General features: G+C 44.8%; 1 protein-coding gene across 9 annotated transcripts in view; it reads left to right on the top strand.

Moving 5' to 3' along the window:
- The window catches only part of DCLRE1C (DNA cross-link repair 1C), a 67,651-nt gene that overhangs the window by 20,854 nt on the left and 27,895 nt on the right, over nt 1-18,902 (top strand). For 2 of the 9 annotated variants that reach the window (XM_078450401.2, XM_078450396.2), the window contains exons 1-3: nt 9-146; nt 4,779-5,432; nt 9,612-9,663. In XM_078450401.2, coding sequence (XP_078306527.1) covers nt 5,221-5,432; nt 9,612-9,663 — 264 coding nt within the window. In that variant the 5' untranslated portion in view covers nt 9-146; nt 4,779-5,220. Of the gene's footprint in view, nt 1-8; nt 147-1,595; nt 1,740-4,778; nt 5,433-9,611; nt 9,664-15,185; nt 15,271-16,635; nt 18,560-18,902 lie in introns of those variants that run through there. The other 7 variants (XM_078450402.2, XM_078450399.2, XM_078450397.2 and 4 more) reach the window with 6 other exon arrangements.

Below are 18,902 nucleotides of genomic sequence, written 5' to 3'. Positions count from 1 at the left end.
GAGCGCCGAGCTCCGGCCCCGCCCCCTGCGAGCGGGCCCTTGGGCGCAGGTGCGAGGGTTGGGCTGGGCTGGGCTGCGGGCCCAGTTCGGAGAGTCACGGTTGACCCCAGGGTGCGAGGCTTGCAAGGGCTGAATCCCAGGCAGAGGTAAGGAGCCGAATGTGTTCTTTGCCTCTGCAGCCCCAGACGGAATTCCGTTGGCGGTTTTGGTTCCTGATAGTAGATATGTCCTGTCTGTCTCATGCTTCTTTTCATTTTGTTGAAATTAAATGAACTAACCAATTCACAGGGTAGAGCATGGTGCCTGACAATTAGTAAACCTACAAAAGACAACACCCGTAACTTAGATGATTTTTCTGTATCATTACCTTTATTCGTTTATTTAAAATACTGTCGATTTGCCTATAACTCCCAAATTTATTTCCTCAGCCCAGATCTCTTTTTGAATTCCAGACCTGTATACCCAGCCTATATTCAACATGCACTTGGTTATCCAAGACCCCCCTCCCCGCCCCCGTCTTTAAGCACCCCATCCGCAACCTGCCCCTTCCACAGTCTTCCTCCTTCAGTAAATGGGTCCCAGAGTCCACTCTTTGCCTTGCCTTCTTTATCCGTCATTGTTGGCTTTTCTGTTCCCAGCGAGTCCAAGCCACCACCGTTTTCCCCCTACTCTGGTTATTGCCATAGTCCCCAATAGGTCTCTCTTGTCTCCCCTCGTCTATGCCCAAAGCAACAATCAGTGCAGTCCGTTTAAAACATCATTCAGATTGTGTCCTGCAGTGGCTCCCCATCTTGCAAAGTAAAACCCAGCAAAACCTTACAAGATTCTCTCTTCCCTTGCTCTGGAGCCCTGGAGCACTCCACTCCAGCCATGCTGACCTGGCAGTTCCTAGCCTAGCTTCCACACTGAGGCCTTAGTTGTGGCTTTTGCCTCTGCCTGGAATGGTCTTGCTCCATTTATCCCCTTGGCTGACTTCCTCTTCTTGAAGTTTTCCCAGCCCCATCTCTCTAGCTCACTCCTCCCATCATGCTCTCTATACCCCTTATTATGCCCTAGTGTTTCTTTTGTCCACAGCACTTATCACCACCTCATATACTGTTTAAATTGCTTTATTTCTTAATTTTATTGTTTATCTTCTGCAAGAATGTGATTTCCAGAAAGACAGATCTTGTTAACCAAATTGACTGAACTTCAGGTTCCTTAACTGTAAAGTGAAGACAAAACTGTACCTGTCTGATAGGGTAGTTTTGAGGATGACACAAGAAATATAAACCATTTAGGACAGCACCTGGGACTATATAGATGATAGATAATGATTTCCACTCGAACGTATACTGCATTGCTACATAGGTTTGTCTCTGCTTTGCTCACTGCGGTCTCTTTAATGTTCGGAATAGTCACCGGCACACAGTAGCTGGTCGGGGACTGTTTGTTGAGTGAATAAATGATTCCACACCATTGGAGTATTGTGGCAACGTCCTATGGGGATGCCCTGCCCCAGACTGCCTGAGTGCTCTTTCTTTTTTTTCTTTTTTCTTTTTTTAACATATATTTATTTTTGAGACAGAGAGAGACAGAGCATGAACAGGGGAGGGGCAGAGAGAGAGGGAGACACAGAATCTGAAACAGGCTCCAGGCTCTGAGGTGTCAGCACAGAGCCTGATGCGGGGCTCAAACCCACGGACCGTGAGATCATGACCTGAGCCGAAGTCGGACGCCCAACCAACTGAGCCACCCAGGTGCCCTGAGATTTTGCATTTTTTAAAACAACTTTAAGTAGGCTCCACCCCCAGCCTGGGACTTGAATTCACAACCCTGAGATCAACTGAGCCAGCCAGGAGCCCCATGATTTTACATTTCTAACAGGTTCCCAAATACTGTTGGTGATGCTCTCCCAGGGTCCATACTTGTTCTGATCTCACCTGTCACTCTCTTGTTTCAAACCACCCAGGCTTCTCACTGCCACTCAAATTACACTCTTTGGTTTGGTCTGGTCCCTTCTTACCCAGTTTAGCCTTGACTTCCCCTGTTAATTCCCATTATTTTATCCCTTTTGCTAGTGCTTTGGTTAAAAGGAACTATTTGCAATTCCCAGACTGAATAAAAAGCTCATTGCTGAAGAACAGACTTCAGCTGTTCTCGGGCCTGGAAGCTGAACTCAGGGTCACCTTGTTTGATAAGCTTTTCCGTAGCAAATTCCTTTCCATAATTGAGCTCTTCTGCTTGATGTCCACACTACATTCTGAGCACACTTCCATTAAAGCGCTTGTGAAACTTCTTGCATTTATTTCCATGAGTTTCTACTTCTCCCAGACTGTAAGCTCTTGTTCCATGGCTCATTCCTTTATGTACATCCGGTTCCAGCACAATGCCTGGCACTTAGTGGATGCTCAGTAGATAATAATAAAAGCTAATATTTATTGAGTACCTACCATTTTCCAGGACTTTTCAGTGGACTTCCTTCCTTCCTTCCTTCTTCCCTCCCCCTCTCTCTCTCCCTTTCTTTTCTTTCCTTTCCTCTTTCTTTCTTTCTCTCCTTCCTTCTTTTTTCTTAGTTGAATAATAACACTTTTTAATCGATCAGAGGGTTGAGAGTAGGAGGAATGACGAAGAGCTACTGGTGGTAGAGAGAGATATGCAACTAATGCAGAATACACATACATTGTGATTTTTCAAAGCCACCTTCTTGCTATGTGAGTTAGCTATGTAGTGTCTTCCTAACTCCTCCAGAGAAGGGATATCCTTGCTAATCTTGTTCACTTTGTCCACATTCTCCCATACCTTCTCCAAACATTTTTAAAACAAGTCCATTGAGCTATGGTTGAAATGCAATAAATAGCACATATTAACCAGCATATAATTTGGTAAGTTTTCACATATGCATACACCTGTTGTTTCCTGTGCCCCCAACCAACTGCTGATTTGCTTTCTGTCACTTTCGATCACTTCACATTTTCCATAATTTTACATAAATGGTATAGTACAATATGATCTCAGACTTCCAGCTTCCAGAACTATGAGACAATTAAATTTCCATTGTTTAAGTCACCCAGTCTGTGGAATTTGTTATAGCAGCCCTAACACATAAATACACTTCTTTAAAAAACATATCTCATGGCATACTTCCTAGTGTGACACTATTTCTTCTAAAATAGTAGTACAGAATATAGTGAATTTATAAGCCAGTTTATTTATATTGACAACAGCTTATAAAATAAGAAAAATATATCTGCTAGTGATTGCCCAGCAAAGACTTACACTTACCTCAAGAACTCCCTTTTTGGTATTTAATATACAGTTGGTAGCTGTCTTCAGTCCTTTTGAGATGAGACAAACCAGGGCTTAGAAGTCCAAAGAGCTTGGGATTGCAGAAAGATTCCCAAGTGGGGAGTGAGGAAACAGAGCAGTAGCTGATGCTGTTGACTGCATTTCAGTTTTCTCTACTAGCAGCTACAGGAGGCATTTCTCTTGGGATGCAGTATCCAGCAAATTTGGCTTCTCCTGAAAATTTGTTTATTTTGACCTGAGGATATTATAGCCTAGTAAGTGATTGTGGCTCCCTCTGGAAGAGCCGAATAATTGGCTGACTTCTCCCAAGAGTACACGTGTGCACGTCTGTGGTCTGTGCTTACCCATCTTCATTATTTCCTAAGCTATCTTCTCCCTTCATCCTGACTCTATTTCCCTTTGTGCTTTCATACTGTATCCATCATGGAAAGAAGGGAGGATACATAAGTGGATAGAGAAGAATACGAATACTATCTTGGCCTGCCTTGCCAGGAGTTCCAAATTCTGGCTGAGGTAGACACGCCAGATTCTCCAGGTACCAGTCTCACTGCAGAACTTGGTGTTAGGTGTAGACAGCTTAGTCCTCCTTTATTCAAAGACAAACCATCTTATACCAAATCAAAGGTGTTGGCAACAGCATACTAGGGGAATGCTTTACTCAAATGAGTGATTCTGATGTCATACCATTCCCACTCACCCTTCTTTCTCTTCCTCCCCTTCTTTTTCTTCCTCTTATGAGAATTGGAATAGAACTTTGAGGACCAGGGTGCAGGGAAATGCTGATATTCTCTGAGGTTGGCATTCTGATTCCTGATTCCACTGTTTAAAATTCATCGTTCTTGGATTTTTCCCCATATTACTTTGTGTGTCTGTGGAAGCATTTGTTTACCATATTTTGCAAAGGTGTTGTCTCCAAATGGGTTGAAAACGTACCTGAAGCCACGTCTTAGTCGTCGATGTAAACACTGCAACTCTTATAACGATGGTATGCACAAAGCAAGACCTCAAGAGTGTTCAAGGTGTTTGTTTGTATTAATATCAAGGTGTTTAAAGCAGATTTGCTAGGAAGGGGCCTGATAAATGGCCCATTCGCCATTCGGTGATTCTTAATGCTTTAACAAACCTTTTCATAAAGTTGTTTTGGTGGTTAAAAAATCCCAGAACTTTCCCCCCTTAAGACCTATCCTTTTTCACCCACCACTTCTTTTTCGTTTATGTATCCTTCGAACTTCTAAAAATGTAGCTCAAAAGGGTGGTGGGCTGGTGGCGGGGGTGCGGGGCTTGGGGGGGAAGGAGAGCAGAAGGCCAACGCATAAGCTATCCTTGGGATTTTTACTTACCTACCCTAAGATCACGCATCTGAGTTGTGATCATCAGGGATTGTTTACTCAGTTTGTAGATTGTAAATGGAAGCGGGAACTAACAGTTATTGAATCTATCATGAGTCACATACAATTTTTTCCTCATACAATTCTCATGTTATCCCCAAGGTAGAAACTGGGAAGATGACGGAAAGAAGGAACTGAGCTCGGCTTTCAGGCTCTCAGACAAGCAGGGGGTGGAACGCAGTCGGATTTCAAAGAGAAGCTTTACACCCCCCTTCGTGTCTTTGCCTCCTTGGGTGGAGCACCTGCTACGGGTGTTCACTTTCCCTTCGCGCTATCGTTCCTGCACAGACAACGGTCACTCTGCACCAGAAAGTCACCCGTGTTAAGTCAAAGTTCCCGGCAGCGCCACCCTCTTCGCGCCGCACCCTAGATCCTAGCCGGCCGCCCCAGCCCTAGGCACTGCAGCCGTCCCAGCCCAGCGTCGGGCAGCTCCAACATTTAACTCCGCGGGTCGCTGGCCGCAGAGTCTCCCCTGAGGCTCTTCGGCACCGCCCCTACCACCGCACGGCTCCTCGGATTGGACGTGGCTGCGCCCGGCCGGCCAATGGCTTGGCGGCGGCAGGTTCCCGGAAGTGGCGGCGCGGCCCGGGAAGACCTCAGTTTCCGCAGGCTGAGTCGGGGCCGATTCCGCTGGCTTCGCGGGCGCTATGAGTTGCTTCCAGGGACAGATGGCCGAGTACCCAACCGTCTCCATAGACCGCTTCGACAGGGAGAACCTGAAGGCCCGCGCCTACTTCCTGTCTCACTGCCACAAGGGTGAGAGAGCGTGGCTCGCCGCCCGTCCCCGGGGACGCGGGCTGCCAGGGTTGGGGCCCCGCGGGGAAGCCGCCCGGAGCGGGTGGGGGCTCCAGCCAGGGAGTGCAGGCTTCGGGAGGCCAGGGCCGAGACTAGCAAGTGCACCTTGTCCCAGCCTGGCTCTTCAACTTCTCTGAGGCTTTATTTCCTCATCTGTACAACGGGTTGCGCCTTGACCCGGGCCAGTTTGACCAGGCATAACTCTTAGGTTCTCGTGGTAGTTCTCCTAGCAGCTCATAGTCAGAGGTCAGCGAGGATTACTCACTTCTTCCTCCACATCTTCGCTACCGTGTTATAAAGAAGACAAGTTTCAGATGAAATTCCGCCTTACTCCGCACTTACCATCAGGCAGGTGCATTCACTCACAAACATCCTGTCTGTGAGCTCTACAAAGTGCAAGCGGCCCCTCCTTTTAGATGTTCTTGCCACATCCAGTATAAAGGATTCGTGTAAGGCGAGGCAACCAGAATACTAAGATTGCACAGTTGCGCACGGTTAGGGATTAAGCCTCAGTGTCACCCCTAATGATACAGCCTGGAGATTAGATGCTTCAGGAGAGGCGGGGTGTCTCTAAAACATCCGGGCCAATCTCCAGAGCTGGAGTAGCACTAATTTCACAACCATTGTCCATTTTTAACATCTCGTGTGCTGAAGTTAGTGTTGTGGGGAAATGCCTCAGCTTTCTTGCTCGAACCTACCAATTATCACATTAATGAGGAGAATCTGGACTTGCTCTCTCCCTTTGCAAAATAGCACTGTGAGCCTCTTTGAGGGTCTTTCTGCTTATTCTCCAGAGTAATGCTTTTGTTTTTGGTTTGTTTCTCATTGTGAATCGACTGCTGGGTGGGGGTACCTCTGTTTTACCCTGATAACCATGACTGAAGTGTGGCTTAGGGGCTTGCCCTTTATGTTACGAATAGTGAGTTTGAAGAAAGAATCCATCTAAAGGAATCTGAAGTCACGATCATTCGATCATTCGTTTGTATGTTAAACAAGAAACTGACTTTTTATTATTGAGCAGTTTATAATAACTTTTCCTGTTCTCTAATCATATGTGTGTCTTTTTACTCAATCATAACGTTAAACTCATCAAGGGCAAGAACTTCTGCTTTCAGAAATTTCCCATGTTGCTTACTGGTGGTCTTCTAACCTTTCTGAGACATAGATTTCTTTGGATGTGCTGTGGACTGCATTGTGCGTCCCCCCCCCCTCCCCAGTTTCATATGTTGAAGCCTTAAACCCCCATGTGACTATATTTGGCGATGGGGCTTTTAGGGGACAATGCAAGTGAAATGAGGTTGTAAGGGCGGGGTCCTAATTTGTTAAGATTGATGGCCTTATAAAAACATGAAGAGAGGTTTCTCTCTTTCTACACACACACACACACACACACACACACACACACACTCTCTCTCTCACACTCTCACACTCTCACACTGAGGAAAGGTTGTGTGAGCACACAGCAAGAAGGTGGCAAGCCAGGAGGAGTGTCTCCCCAGAAACCAACCTTGGAATTGAGCCTCCGGAGCTGTAGGAAGTTTCTGTGCTTTAAGCCGCCTTGTCTATGGTATTTTGTTGTGTCGATCTGAGCAGACTAATACAGAATATCTGACAAATGCTATGGATTTTGGAAGAAAAAAATCACATAGATACATTAACATCCCATATTTGATACAACATCAGATCCCACAGACCACTCGATGCCTGTTTGTGGACCACCAGGCATCCAGTGCTGTGCTCAGGGTGGGCTTTACTAAGCCTCAGGAAGGTGCGGAGGACAAGAGGGGACCCACGGCCTGAAATAGTGGGCCAGGGTGGGAGAAGACCCCTCTAGGGAACAATTTGTGATGACTTAATCTGGTCCAGGAAAAGGGGAGAGGAGACCCTGGGTGCAGGCCTAGCACAAAGTAAACTGGCCCAGTTCTCTAGGCTGCCAGTTAGGAAGGGGGCTGGAGTGGTCCTCGGCCGTCTTGATTAAAACAGCTTGTTTTGGGGGCGCCTGGGTGGCTCAGTTGGTTAAGCGGCCGACTTCGGCTCAGGTCACGATCTCACGGTCCGTGAGTTCAAGCCCCGCGTCGGGCTCTGTGCTGACAGCTCAGAGCCTGGAGCCTGTTTCAGATTCTGTGTCTCCCTCTCTCTCTGCCCCTCCCCTGTTCATGCTCTGTCTCTCTCTGTGTCAAAAATAAATAAACGTTAAAAAAAAATTAAAAAACAACAACAACAACAAAAAAACACAGCTTGTTTTGAATAATAGTCATTCACGATAGTCGCACTTTCTGGTTCTTGGAGCAAAGCTTTTTATAAGCAAAAGGAATGTATGGAATTAAACACTTATAGTAAACACAAAAGGGAGAGAAGGATAGAGAAGAACAGAGGAGAGTTAAGACATCAAATCGGGTACTCAAAAAATCCAACCTTCTGGCTGGGGAAGGCCCTCGGTGAACAGCCTCGTTGGAGTCCCAGTTGAGGTTCCTGGGCGGAGCGTTCTCCACTCTGGTGAGGCTTCCAACTAGCTCTCCCGCCAGGGCAGTACATACGCCACCCGTGTGTGATCTCCGCTTAGTCCCGAGTGAGCTGGTTTTTCTGTTTCTCTTATTGTATCTCACAACCTCAGGAGCCTGGGCGTCTGCATGTTTCTCTGTCCTCCCTGACCTATTCCAGATAGATCTGGTCTGCCTCAAGGAGGTGAGGCAAGTTAATCCACCTTGGCATCAGGAACAGAAAGGCCAGTTCTGATCCCTAGGCCAGTTGCAGAGCACAAGCCAACTAAGCCCCCCACGATTGCGTATGTGTGGTTCTGGGCAGAAATGCATGACAGGTCACACAAAACCCCTTCTATAGAGCACAGCTATAGAGTGCTGCCGGCTGATTTAGTTGAGGAGTAAGGAGCTGAGTCCCGATTCAGCCTCTTTTGGCCATGGCACAAATTCTTGGGAAATCCCAACGGCAAGTCCTGCCCTGGGACGCCCCCATAGGCCCTAAAAGCCTGGGGCCAGGAGTGATCTGAGGACATTCACCCTCCGAGGGGGCAGGTGAACCGTCCTGTGCAGGCACATGTCCTGTCAAGGTCTGCCACGTGGGGTGTGGTGACTGCCTTGTTTTCTCCGGAGTTCATGTAATTTGATGAGGGTGTGTGTGTGTGTGTGCGTGGTGGTAATTAGAATAATTGGGATTGGTTTGATTAACTAAATCGAGAAGGTGTGATCATTGCTATCTAGCAATCCTTCCCATGCTGCAGATTCAGAATGCATTAGAATGCACTGTATGTTTAATGTACTGTTTGGTTTAAATGTTATCTTTCTTTAAAGGCCGTCTCTCTGTATCTGTTCATTTGGACAGCTGTGGAGCAGGCCTGTGTGAATGGAAATACACCACCTTTCGGCCCAGTAGTCACAGCAGGCTAAGAAGAGAATGAAATTCTTCTTTTTTTCTCCCTTTTTAAAAGTTTATTTATTTATTTTGAGAAAGAACGAGAGGGTGAGTTGAGGCGGGTAGAGAGAGAGGGCAAGAGAGAGAATCCCAAGCAGACTCCACGCTCAGCGCAGAGCCCGACGTGGGGCTCGATGTCATGACTGTGGGAAATCAAGAGTCAGACGCTTAACTGACTGAGCCACCCAGACACCCCTGAGAAGGGAATGGAACTCTTCTGATGCTGGCGTAAGCCTGGAAGAGTTCCTGGAGGAATCTGTGGAAGCAAGTTCGAATTTCCAGACAGACTAACTTAAGTGACCAGAATGGAATGGGTCACAGATAATGTGGCCCGAAGGATGACTGGATTGAAATGAAAGAAGAATGTCAAGTTTGGAAGCAGTTCTGAAGTGAGAGGCGGGTCACTCATTCTTCTGTGGCTACTCGGAGTGATTTAGACTTAGTCCTAAGATGCAGGAGATCGTTCTCCATTTACATGGTGGCCAGAGATGCTCAGCTCTTAGTGGTTCCTGGCCTGTGTTCAGATGCCCTCTTCAGCTGCGGAAGAAAGAGCCAATGGCCCACATGAATCTGAATCCGTTCTCTTATAAAAGTGGACCTCTCGTGTATCTTCTCGTAAAAGGAACTTAAAAAGAGCAGCCAACTGTTTGCTTGGTCTAAGGAATCCTCTCAAAAAAATGTGCTTATGATTTTTGATTTTTTTGTTTTTAGATCACATGAAAGGATTAAGAGCCCCTACCTTGAAAAGAAGGTTGGAGTGCAGGTAATTTATTTTGCTACTTGTGTGTGTGTGTGTGTGTGTGTGTGTGTGTGTGTGTGTGTTTTAAAATTTATTTCCTTATTTTGAGGGAGAGAGAGAGAGCATGGGTGTGCAGGGGAGGGGCAGAGACAGAGAGGGGGAGAGAGGATCCCAAGCAGGCTCCGAGCTGGCAGCAGTACAGCCCGATGTGGGGCTCGAACTTACAAACCGAGAGTTATTGACCTGAGCTAAAGCCAAGAGTTGGACACATAATTGACTGAGCTACCCAGGTGCCCCGTATGTGTTTTTTAAAGTAAACATCTTAATTGAGCTATAGCTTCCCACGCAGAAAAGTACTTACACCATAAGGGTACAATCTGATGAACTTTTACAGGTGAACACACTTGTGAAGCTTCCACTCGGGTCAAGAAATAGAATAGGACCAGTGTCCCAGAACAGAGCTCCGTCCCTCCTCCCAGTCAGTCCTCCTTTCCCAGAGGCAACCTGTAGTCTGATTTTTTGTCATCAGGGCTTAACTTTGGCTGTTTTTGACCTTTTCGGAAATGGAATCATTTCCTCCTCTATTTGTTTTCTTTCACTTAACATGACACTTGTGGGATTCATCATGCTATTGGGTGTGCAGCAATAGTGTGTTCATTTTTATTTCTCCGACTGTGTGTACACTTGTGTGTATAACTAGTTGTTCTCTTGTGAAGAAAATCACTTGTTTTTGGATTTTAAAGCTAAACTACCACATTATTTTCCTGTAGGCATTGCCTAAATGTCAATAACAAATCTCAAGATAGGTCTTGGAAAAGGCCTTGTTGACTTGTTAACTTCTGAACCGGTGGGTGTCAGTCTTCTCTGTGAACTGGTATCTGTAGTCTGCCTTCTTGAGAATGATAGCTAATGTGTGTTGATTCCAGGCACTGGGAATTTATTAGTCTAGCAGTTTCTTTGAGTGCCTGTGATGAGTCAGGCACTGTACTGGGTGCTGCGGATATAATAGTGACGACTATTAAATTATTAAATTAGTTGCCCAAGGTCATGCAGCCAGTAAGTGGCAGGACCTGGATTTCAACCAGATCTGCCTGATTTTATGGCCTGTGTCTTAGCTATCTATTGCTGCGTAATGAATTACCCCAAACAACTAATCATATATTCTGTGGGTCAGGAACTCTGACGGAGTGCAGTGGGGGTTGCTGGTTTCTGCCTGGCAGGGTGTCCTATGGGGGCTGCCATTATCCGGAGGCTTGTTCATTCAATGTCTGACACCCAGGCTGAGAAGAACCAGGCAGCTGGGGCTTTGGGACATCTCTGTCACTAGCAAAGATCTTCAGCATGGTGGTTTCAAGATAGCTGAACTTCTTAAAGAGAGACTTAGGGCTTAAAAAGTGTATGCGCCCAGGGAAAGTTAGCAGGTAGCCATGTTGCCCAGAAGACGTAGCCTCCAACGTCTGTGCAACCTTCCTTCATCACGTTCTGTCGGTTACAAAGACAGGTTGAAGGGGAGGTTAAAACAGACCCCTCCTGTCAGTGGAGGGATTTCCATTTTGGAAAAAAGACCATGTACGGTTGAGATATGTATTAGTGTGGCCATCTTTGGAAAATATGGTCTACCGCAGACTATATTTTTCACCTCTGAGCTTTGCTTTCGAATTTTTAAAGTTTATTATGCAACTGATTTTTGCTCACTAAGAAACAGGCTTATATGAAGTTAAACACAGAAGCCTTCTGTTCCCCACAGCCGTTTCCATTCTTGAGAGGTAGCTTCATTTGATGGGATCTTGCCGGACATATCTGATCATGTACCTTTCACCGAAGAGTGATGGGGAACGGCTTTTGAAGAGGTCGGAGGGCACCGTAGTTTCTCATTTGCTGCCTCCCTGTTGTCCCTTTGCACTTTTTTTTTTTTAAACTTCTGAAATAGTTTAATTTAGGGATGACTACTGGTACATTTGGTAATTGGGAGGAATTTCACTTAGTAAGTACATAATGCATGCATAATTAATTTACTTTGTGTTTGCATGCTGGGTTAAGGATCTTAGTTCTCATGCATTTGTGTTCATTAAGATGTTTCATGTTTATTAAAATTTAAAAGAATAGTCTTTTATTCTTTGGCCATGCACATTTGTTTTATTTTATTTTACTTTATTTTATTATTTTTACTTTATTTTTTTAACTTACATCCAAGTTAGTTAGCATATAGTGCAACAATGATTTCAGGAGTAGATTCCTTAGTGCCCCTTAACCATTTAGCCCATCCCCCCTGCAACAACCCCTCCAGTAACCCTGTTTGTTCTCCATATTTAAGAGTCTGTTTTGTCCTCCTCCCTGTTTTTATGTTATTTTTGCTTCCTTTCGCTTGTGTTCATCTGTTCTGTGTCTTAAAGTCCTCATATGAGTGAAGTCATATGATATTTGTCTTTCTCTGACTGACTAATTTCGCTTAGCATAATACCCTCCAGTTCCATCCATGTAGTTGCAAATGGCAAGATTTCATTCTTTTTGAATGCTGAGTAATACTCCATTGTATATATATACCACATTTTCTTTATCCATTCATCCCTGGATGGACATTTGGGCTCTTTCCATACTTTGGCTATTGTTGATAGTGCTGCTATAAACATGGGTGTGCGTGTGCCCCTTTGAAACAACATCCCTGTATCCCTTGGATAAATACCTAGTAGTGCAATTGCTGGGTTGTACGGTAGTTCTATTTTTAATTTTTTGAGGAACCTCCATACTGTTTTCCAGAGTGGCTGCACCAGCTTGTGTTCCCACCAGTAGTGCAAAAGAGATCCTCTTTCTCCGCATCCTCGCCAACCTCTGTTGTTGCCTGAGTCGTGAATGTTAGCCATTCTGACAGGTGTGAGGTGGTATCTCATTGTGGTTTTGATTTGTATTTCCCTGATGATGAGTGCTGTGGAGCATTTTTTCATGCGTCAGTTGGCCATCTGGATGTCTTCTTTGGAGAAATGTCTATTCATGTCTTTTGCCCATTCCTTCACTGGATTATTTGTTTTTGGGGTGTTGAGTTTGATAAGTTCTTTATAGATTTTGGATACCAACCCTTTATCTGTTATGTCATTTGCAAATATCTTCTCCCATTCTGTCAGTTGCCTTTTAGTTTTGGTGATTGTTTCCTTTGCTGTGCAGAAGATTTTTATTTTGATGAGGTCCCAATAGTTCATTTTTACTTTTGTTTTCCTTGCCTCTGGAGATGTGTTGAGTCAGAAGTTGCTGTGGCCAAGGTCAAAGAGGTTTTTGCCTGCTTTCTCCTTGAGGATTTTGATGGCTTCCTGTCTTACATTGAGGTCTTTCTTCCAATTTTGAGTGTATTTTTGTGTATGGTGTAAGAAAGTGGTCCAGATTCATTATTCTGCAAGTCGCTGTCCAGTTTTCCCAGCACCACTTGCTGAAGAGACTGTCTTTATTCCACTGGATATTCTTTCCTGCTTGGTCAAAGATTAGTTGATCATACGTTTGTGGGTCCATTTCTGGGTTCTCTATTCCATTGACCTGAGTGTCTGTTCTTGTGCCAGTACCATACTGTCTTGATGATTACTGCTTTGTAATACAGCTTGAAGTCTGTGCACTTTTTCTTTTAAAGATTTTTATTTTATTTTATTATTATTCTATTTATTTATTAATGTTTAGTTTAGAGAGAGAGAGAGACAGCATGTAAGTGGGGGAATAGCAGAGAGAGAGGGAGATGCAGAATCCAAAGCAGGCTCCAGGCTCTGAGCTGTCAGTACAGAGCCTGACGTGAGGCTTGAACCCACAGACTGTGAGATCATGATCTAAGCTGAAGTCGGATGCTTAACAGACTGAGCCACCCAGGCATCCCTTATTTTGTTATTAAAAAAAAATTGTTTTTAATGTTTGTTTATTTTTGAGAGAGGGAGGGAGAGAGACAGAGCACGAGTGGGGGAGGGGCAGAGAGAAAGCAAGACACAGAATCTGAAGCAGGCTCAGAACTGTCAGCACACATATCGGACAAAGGGCTAGTATCCAAAATCTATAAAGAGCTCACCAAACTCCACACCCGAAAAACAAATAACCCAGTGAAGAAATGGGCAGAAAACATGAATAGACACTTCTCTAAAGAAGACGTCCAGATGGCCAACAGGCACATGAAAAGATGCTCAACGTCGCTCCTCATCAGGGAAATACAAATCAAAACCACACTCAGATATCACCTCACGCCAGTCAGAGTGGCCAAAATGAACAAATCGGGAGACTATAGATGCTGGCGAGGATGTGGAGAAACGGGAACCCTCTTGCACTGTTGGTGGGAATGCAAATTGGTGCAGCCACTCTGGAAAACAGTGTGGAGGTTCCTCAAAAAATTAAAAATAGACCTACCCTATGACCCAGCAATAGCACTGCTAGGAATTTACCCAAGGGATACAGGAGTACTGATGCATAGGGGCACTCATACCCCAATGTTTGTAGCAGCACTCTCAGCAATAGCCAAATTATGGAAAGAGCCTAAATGTCCATCAACTGATGAATGGATAAAGAAATGGTGGTTTATATACACAATGGAGTACTACGTGGCAATGAGAAAGAATGAAATCTGGCCCTTTGTAGCAACGTGGATAGAACTGGAGAGCGTTATGCTAAGTGAAATAAGCCATACAGAGAAAGACAGATACCATATGGTTTCACTCTTATGTGGATCCTGAGAAACTTAACAGAAACCCATGGGGGAGGGGAAGGAAAAAAAAAAGAGGTTAGAGTGGAAGAGAGCCAAAGCATAAGAGACTCTTAAAAACAGAACAAACTGAGGGTTGATGGCGGTGGGAGGGAGGGGGGGTGGGTGATGGGTATTGAGGAGGGCACCTTTTGGGATGAGCACTGGGTGTTGTATGGAAACCAATTTGACAATAAACTTCGTATATTGAAAAAAAAAAAAAAAAAGAACTGTCAGCACAGAGCCCGACGTGGGGCTCAAACCCACGGACCGTGAGATCATGACCTGAGCTGAAGTCGGATGCTTAACCGACTGAGCCACCCAAGTGCCCCTAAGATTTTTATTTTTAAATATTCTCTGCACCAGACATGGGTCTCTAACTTATAACCCTGAGATCGAGTCACATGCTCTGCCCACTGAGTTGGCCAGGTGCCCCTTTTGCAGCTGTGATGGGACTGAGATAGTCACAGTTGGTGGGATGTTGGGAATTATTCTGATGCTTTTTTTTTTTTTAAGTTTATTTGTTTATTTTTGAGAGAGAGAGAAAGCAGTGGAGGGGCAAAGAGAGAGGGAGACAGAATCCCAAGGAGGGTCTGTGCTGTCAGCACAGAGTCCATTGTGGGGCTTGAACTCTTGGAACTGTGGGATCATGACCTGAGCTGAAATCAAGAGTTGGACGCTTAGCCAACTAAACCCCCCAGGTGCCCCTGCTCTGATGCTTTTTAAGCCAGCTTAGTTTCTGAATGATTGGAGATAACTGATAATATGATGAAATGTATTTTCTGGTTACCCAGATGGTTCCTTTTGGATTGTACTGAAACAGTTTTTCTAAATTTCTTCCTTTCAGCTTGAAGGTTTATTTATACTGTTCACCTGTTACTAAAGAGTTGTTGTTAACTAACCCGAGGTACAGATTTTGGGAGAAACGAATTGTAAGTTTCATTTTTCAAATGGCCCTAATTCCTTTTCTCAAGTGGGAAATATTTTTCAAGGTAGATTGAACAACATGTTGGGATTATTCACAGCGCAGTTCCTCCTACACTACATTTATCCGCATTTATTACAATATTGATGTTTAGTCTTAGTAATTCATCAGTTTAGAAGAGGTCGACATTTTATTGTTGCAGATTTGTTTTTCTTATCTCTGAACGGTTTGATCTGGGGTCTTAGTTTTATTGGTTTAGTCTCATTAACTCTTGCTAAGTTGTATTTTATTTATTTATTAAACAAATTTTTTTAAATGTTTATTTATTCTTGAGAGAGAAAGAGAGACAGAGTGCGAGTGGGGTAAGATCAGAGAGAGAAGGAGACACAGAATCCAAAGCAGGTTCCAGGCTCTGAGCTGTCAGCATAGAGCCTGACACAGGGCTGGAACTCACAAGACATTAGATCATGATGTGAGTTGAAGTCAGATGCCTAACCGACTGAACCAACCAGGTGCCCCTTGCTGAGTTGTATTTTAATACTTCAAAGTATAAAATGTTTACTGACGCAATTGATAAATCCTTTTATGTAGGTCATGGCATGGTTTAGGAAAAATGAACATAGTTTGTGGGTTATCATAAGGGACGATGACTGGAGTGAAAATAGGACGGGCAACTTTGAATCTGACAGGGTAAATTGGATCTGTCCAATGGAAGGTCGATAGTAAAGGGGGGAAGCAAAACAATGGTATGTGGAAAATGTGAAGATGACAGGAAAAGTTCTGTTATAACAGTAATTACTGTAAATATGTCTTCAATTCTTGCTCAAAATACAGTTTTCTCAGTTTGGTTTCACAAAAATAGGCAAGATCCATCAGTGTTAGTCTACAAGAGACTTAGATAAACCAAAAAGATAAATGCAGGTTGAAATGGAAAAAAAGAAAAGAAAAGATGTGCTAAACAATTAGAAACTAAAAATGCCAGGGTGGCAATTTGTATATCATACCAAATAGAATCGAAGGCAAAAAAAGACCTTAAGTTTCAAGGGGGATGTTATTTGCTGTCGCAAGGAGCAATGGACCAGGAAGACGTGAGCTTACATGCAATTGACAAAATAGCCTTAAAGTGGATAAAGTCATAACTGATCACCCGGGGCTCGATCTGAGAGAGAGAACCGTAGAGGGGGAGTGCAGCTAGGGTTCACTGTATGGATTAAGCCTTAAATAATTGTGGGAGCTCGCAGAGAAGTCTGAACAGATGTCAGCGAGTCTGTTTGATGTTTGTCTGTTGACAGCTCTCAACTCTCACATCCTCTTTCCACGTCTGCCCCACGCAGGCTGATGAAAGCCTGCCCCTCCCTCCGCACTGACCTGAAGTTGAAACCACGCAAGCCCCGCACACCCGCTAACCCCAGTAAAAGCAGGGCCACTCACTCCTATCCCCTCTCAGCCACAAGAGCCACTTCCTCCCAGCTGGGGCGCTGCCCTCGTCTCCCCAAAAAGTATGTTCACACACTCTTGGTGCAGGCGTGGCATCTTCAGCCTCCACCTCTGATGGTAGCTAGGGTGGGGTCCGTCCCCACTCCGCAGGGGGACACAACAGCAAGGCTGTAACCTTGGCCTGAGTATTAAGCCTGGGGTTGTTGTGGTTCACCCCTGCCAGCTGTGGGGAAGGGGAGCTGAGCAAGCAATGAAGAGCGGAGAGACGCTGGAACCTACAAAGACAAACTGGAACCCCCGTCCGTCTTCCACTCCTCCCAGCCCTGTAGTGTAGCCGCCCCTATTGCCGCCGAGTTGCACACTCCTGACCCGGGCCCCCCAAGAAGCGGAGGATATGCAGCCGAAGGCGGGGGTTGCCGCGGTCCTGCCCTGCGTCTGCGGGTCGAGCCGTCAGATCCTCAGCGTGCATGAGCTGAGTAGAACTTCTGGCAGCTTCAGAGCACGAAGAAATGGTCGCTGCTTCTCTTTGGCCTTCCAGATCTCACGCGGAGGTTTGTCGGGGCCAGCCCCAAGCTGGAGGCGCACATGGAAGGGACTTCTAGGACAGTTCCCACTCAGCTGAGTCGATGTGGTACAAGGGCCGCCTCCCAATCTGGGGAAGACCAGGCGGCCCCACTGTTGTAGCTGGAGCACTTCCCACGCCGCTCCGAGAGACTGGAGATGAAGGAGGCAGGAAGACACAAGATTCGAAGGACACGATGAATGGGAACTAATAGCAATCCATAGCTTTACACCCAAAGGGAAAACAAGATCTTTGGTGTACGTGGAACATTTACAACAACTGACCACATCCTGTGTCCCCAAAGAAGTAAGAAGTCCTAGCGATCTGTGCTCTGACCACAATGCAGTGATGCTGGGAGTCACGGATAAAAAGGAGAGCTGAAATCATCCCACACACATGAGAACTAAATGCGTACAATAAACAACCATTAGGTTCAAGAGGAAATTGTAAAGAAAAACATCCAATACTTCGAACTGATGGACAGCGAGAACACGACACATCAAAGTGTGTGGAACACTGCTGAATTAGTGCTTGAAGGGAAATTGATAGGGTTAAGTACATTTCCGAGAAAACAAAGACTAGATAGAATTAAATGGAATAGGACTTCAACTCAATAAGAAGGAAAAGGAGCAACAAAGCAAATCTAGGGATATGTGGAAGAAGGAAATAGTAAAGATAAAAGGACAAGTTAGCGATACAGAGACTGACAACAACCACAGAAAATAAAAGGAAGTTTAACAAAAGTAAACGCTCATCCTTAGAGGAATAGAGAGATATTTCCGCCAAGATTGATTTAAAAAAAGAAGATGCATATACAGATATGGAATGATAAAAAGGAAAATAACTATTAATAGCAGTAATGCAGTTTTTGAAAATTAATGACAGTATGGTAGTTTAGACAAAGTGGATAAAAATCTAGATAAGCAGGAAAATACCAAATTGAGGCAAGAAAAGTGGAGAACTTGAATAAATATTGAAGAAATTAAAACAACTTACAAAGATCACTTCAAAAAAGCCCCAGGTCCAGATGGTTTTATAGGTGCATTTTGCCAAATGTTCAAAGGACAGACAGTCCCCATACTAGATGAGTTTTTATAGGATATAATAGAGAAGCTGCTTACCTTGCCGGCAAAACTGATAATGATAGTGCATGGGGGAGAAAGGCCATTTGATATATGACCATGTGAGCATCCTAAGGTAATAGCTACCTGAACCTAACAGTAGTAGACGACAGTGCATTGTGGATGCAGCGTGTTTATTCCAGAATGCAAACATTAACATCCAAATCTCCATCACTGTAAGTTTTATGAAAAATTATGTTAATTCATCTGTCAGCTTCTTACTGAATGCCTCTCGTGCTAGTTGCTGTTCTAGTAAATTGTGCAAGGGCACCGTGGAGCCCTCTGCTCTGTGGATTAGGCCAATACCTCATGGACTGACTTGGGGCTGGCCCCAGGCTGAGTTCGGCAGCACAAAACCTAAGCATGTAGAACATATGACCACATGTTTTACAAAGACTCAAGTTCATAGGGAGTGGGGAACAGGAGTTTAGGGATGGGGAGGTGCAGGGAGAACAGTTGAATTCTCTAAAAAATTTTTATTTTCAATGTTTACTTATTTTTGAGAGACAGAGAGAGAGA

Source organism: Panthera onca, chromosome B4, assembly GCF_046562875.1.
Source record: "Panthera onca isolate mPanOnc1 chromosome B4, mPanOnc1 haplotype 2, whole genome shotgun sequence".
Classification (NCBI taxonomy): domain Eukaryota; kingdom Metazoa; phylum Chordata; class Mammalia; order Carnivora; family Felidae; genus Panthera; species Panthera onca.
This window is presented reverse-complemented; position numbering and strand designations above follow the sequence as displayed.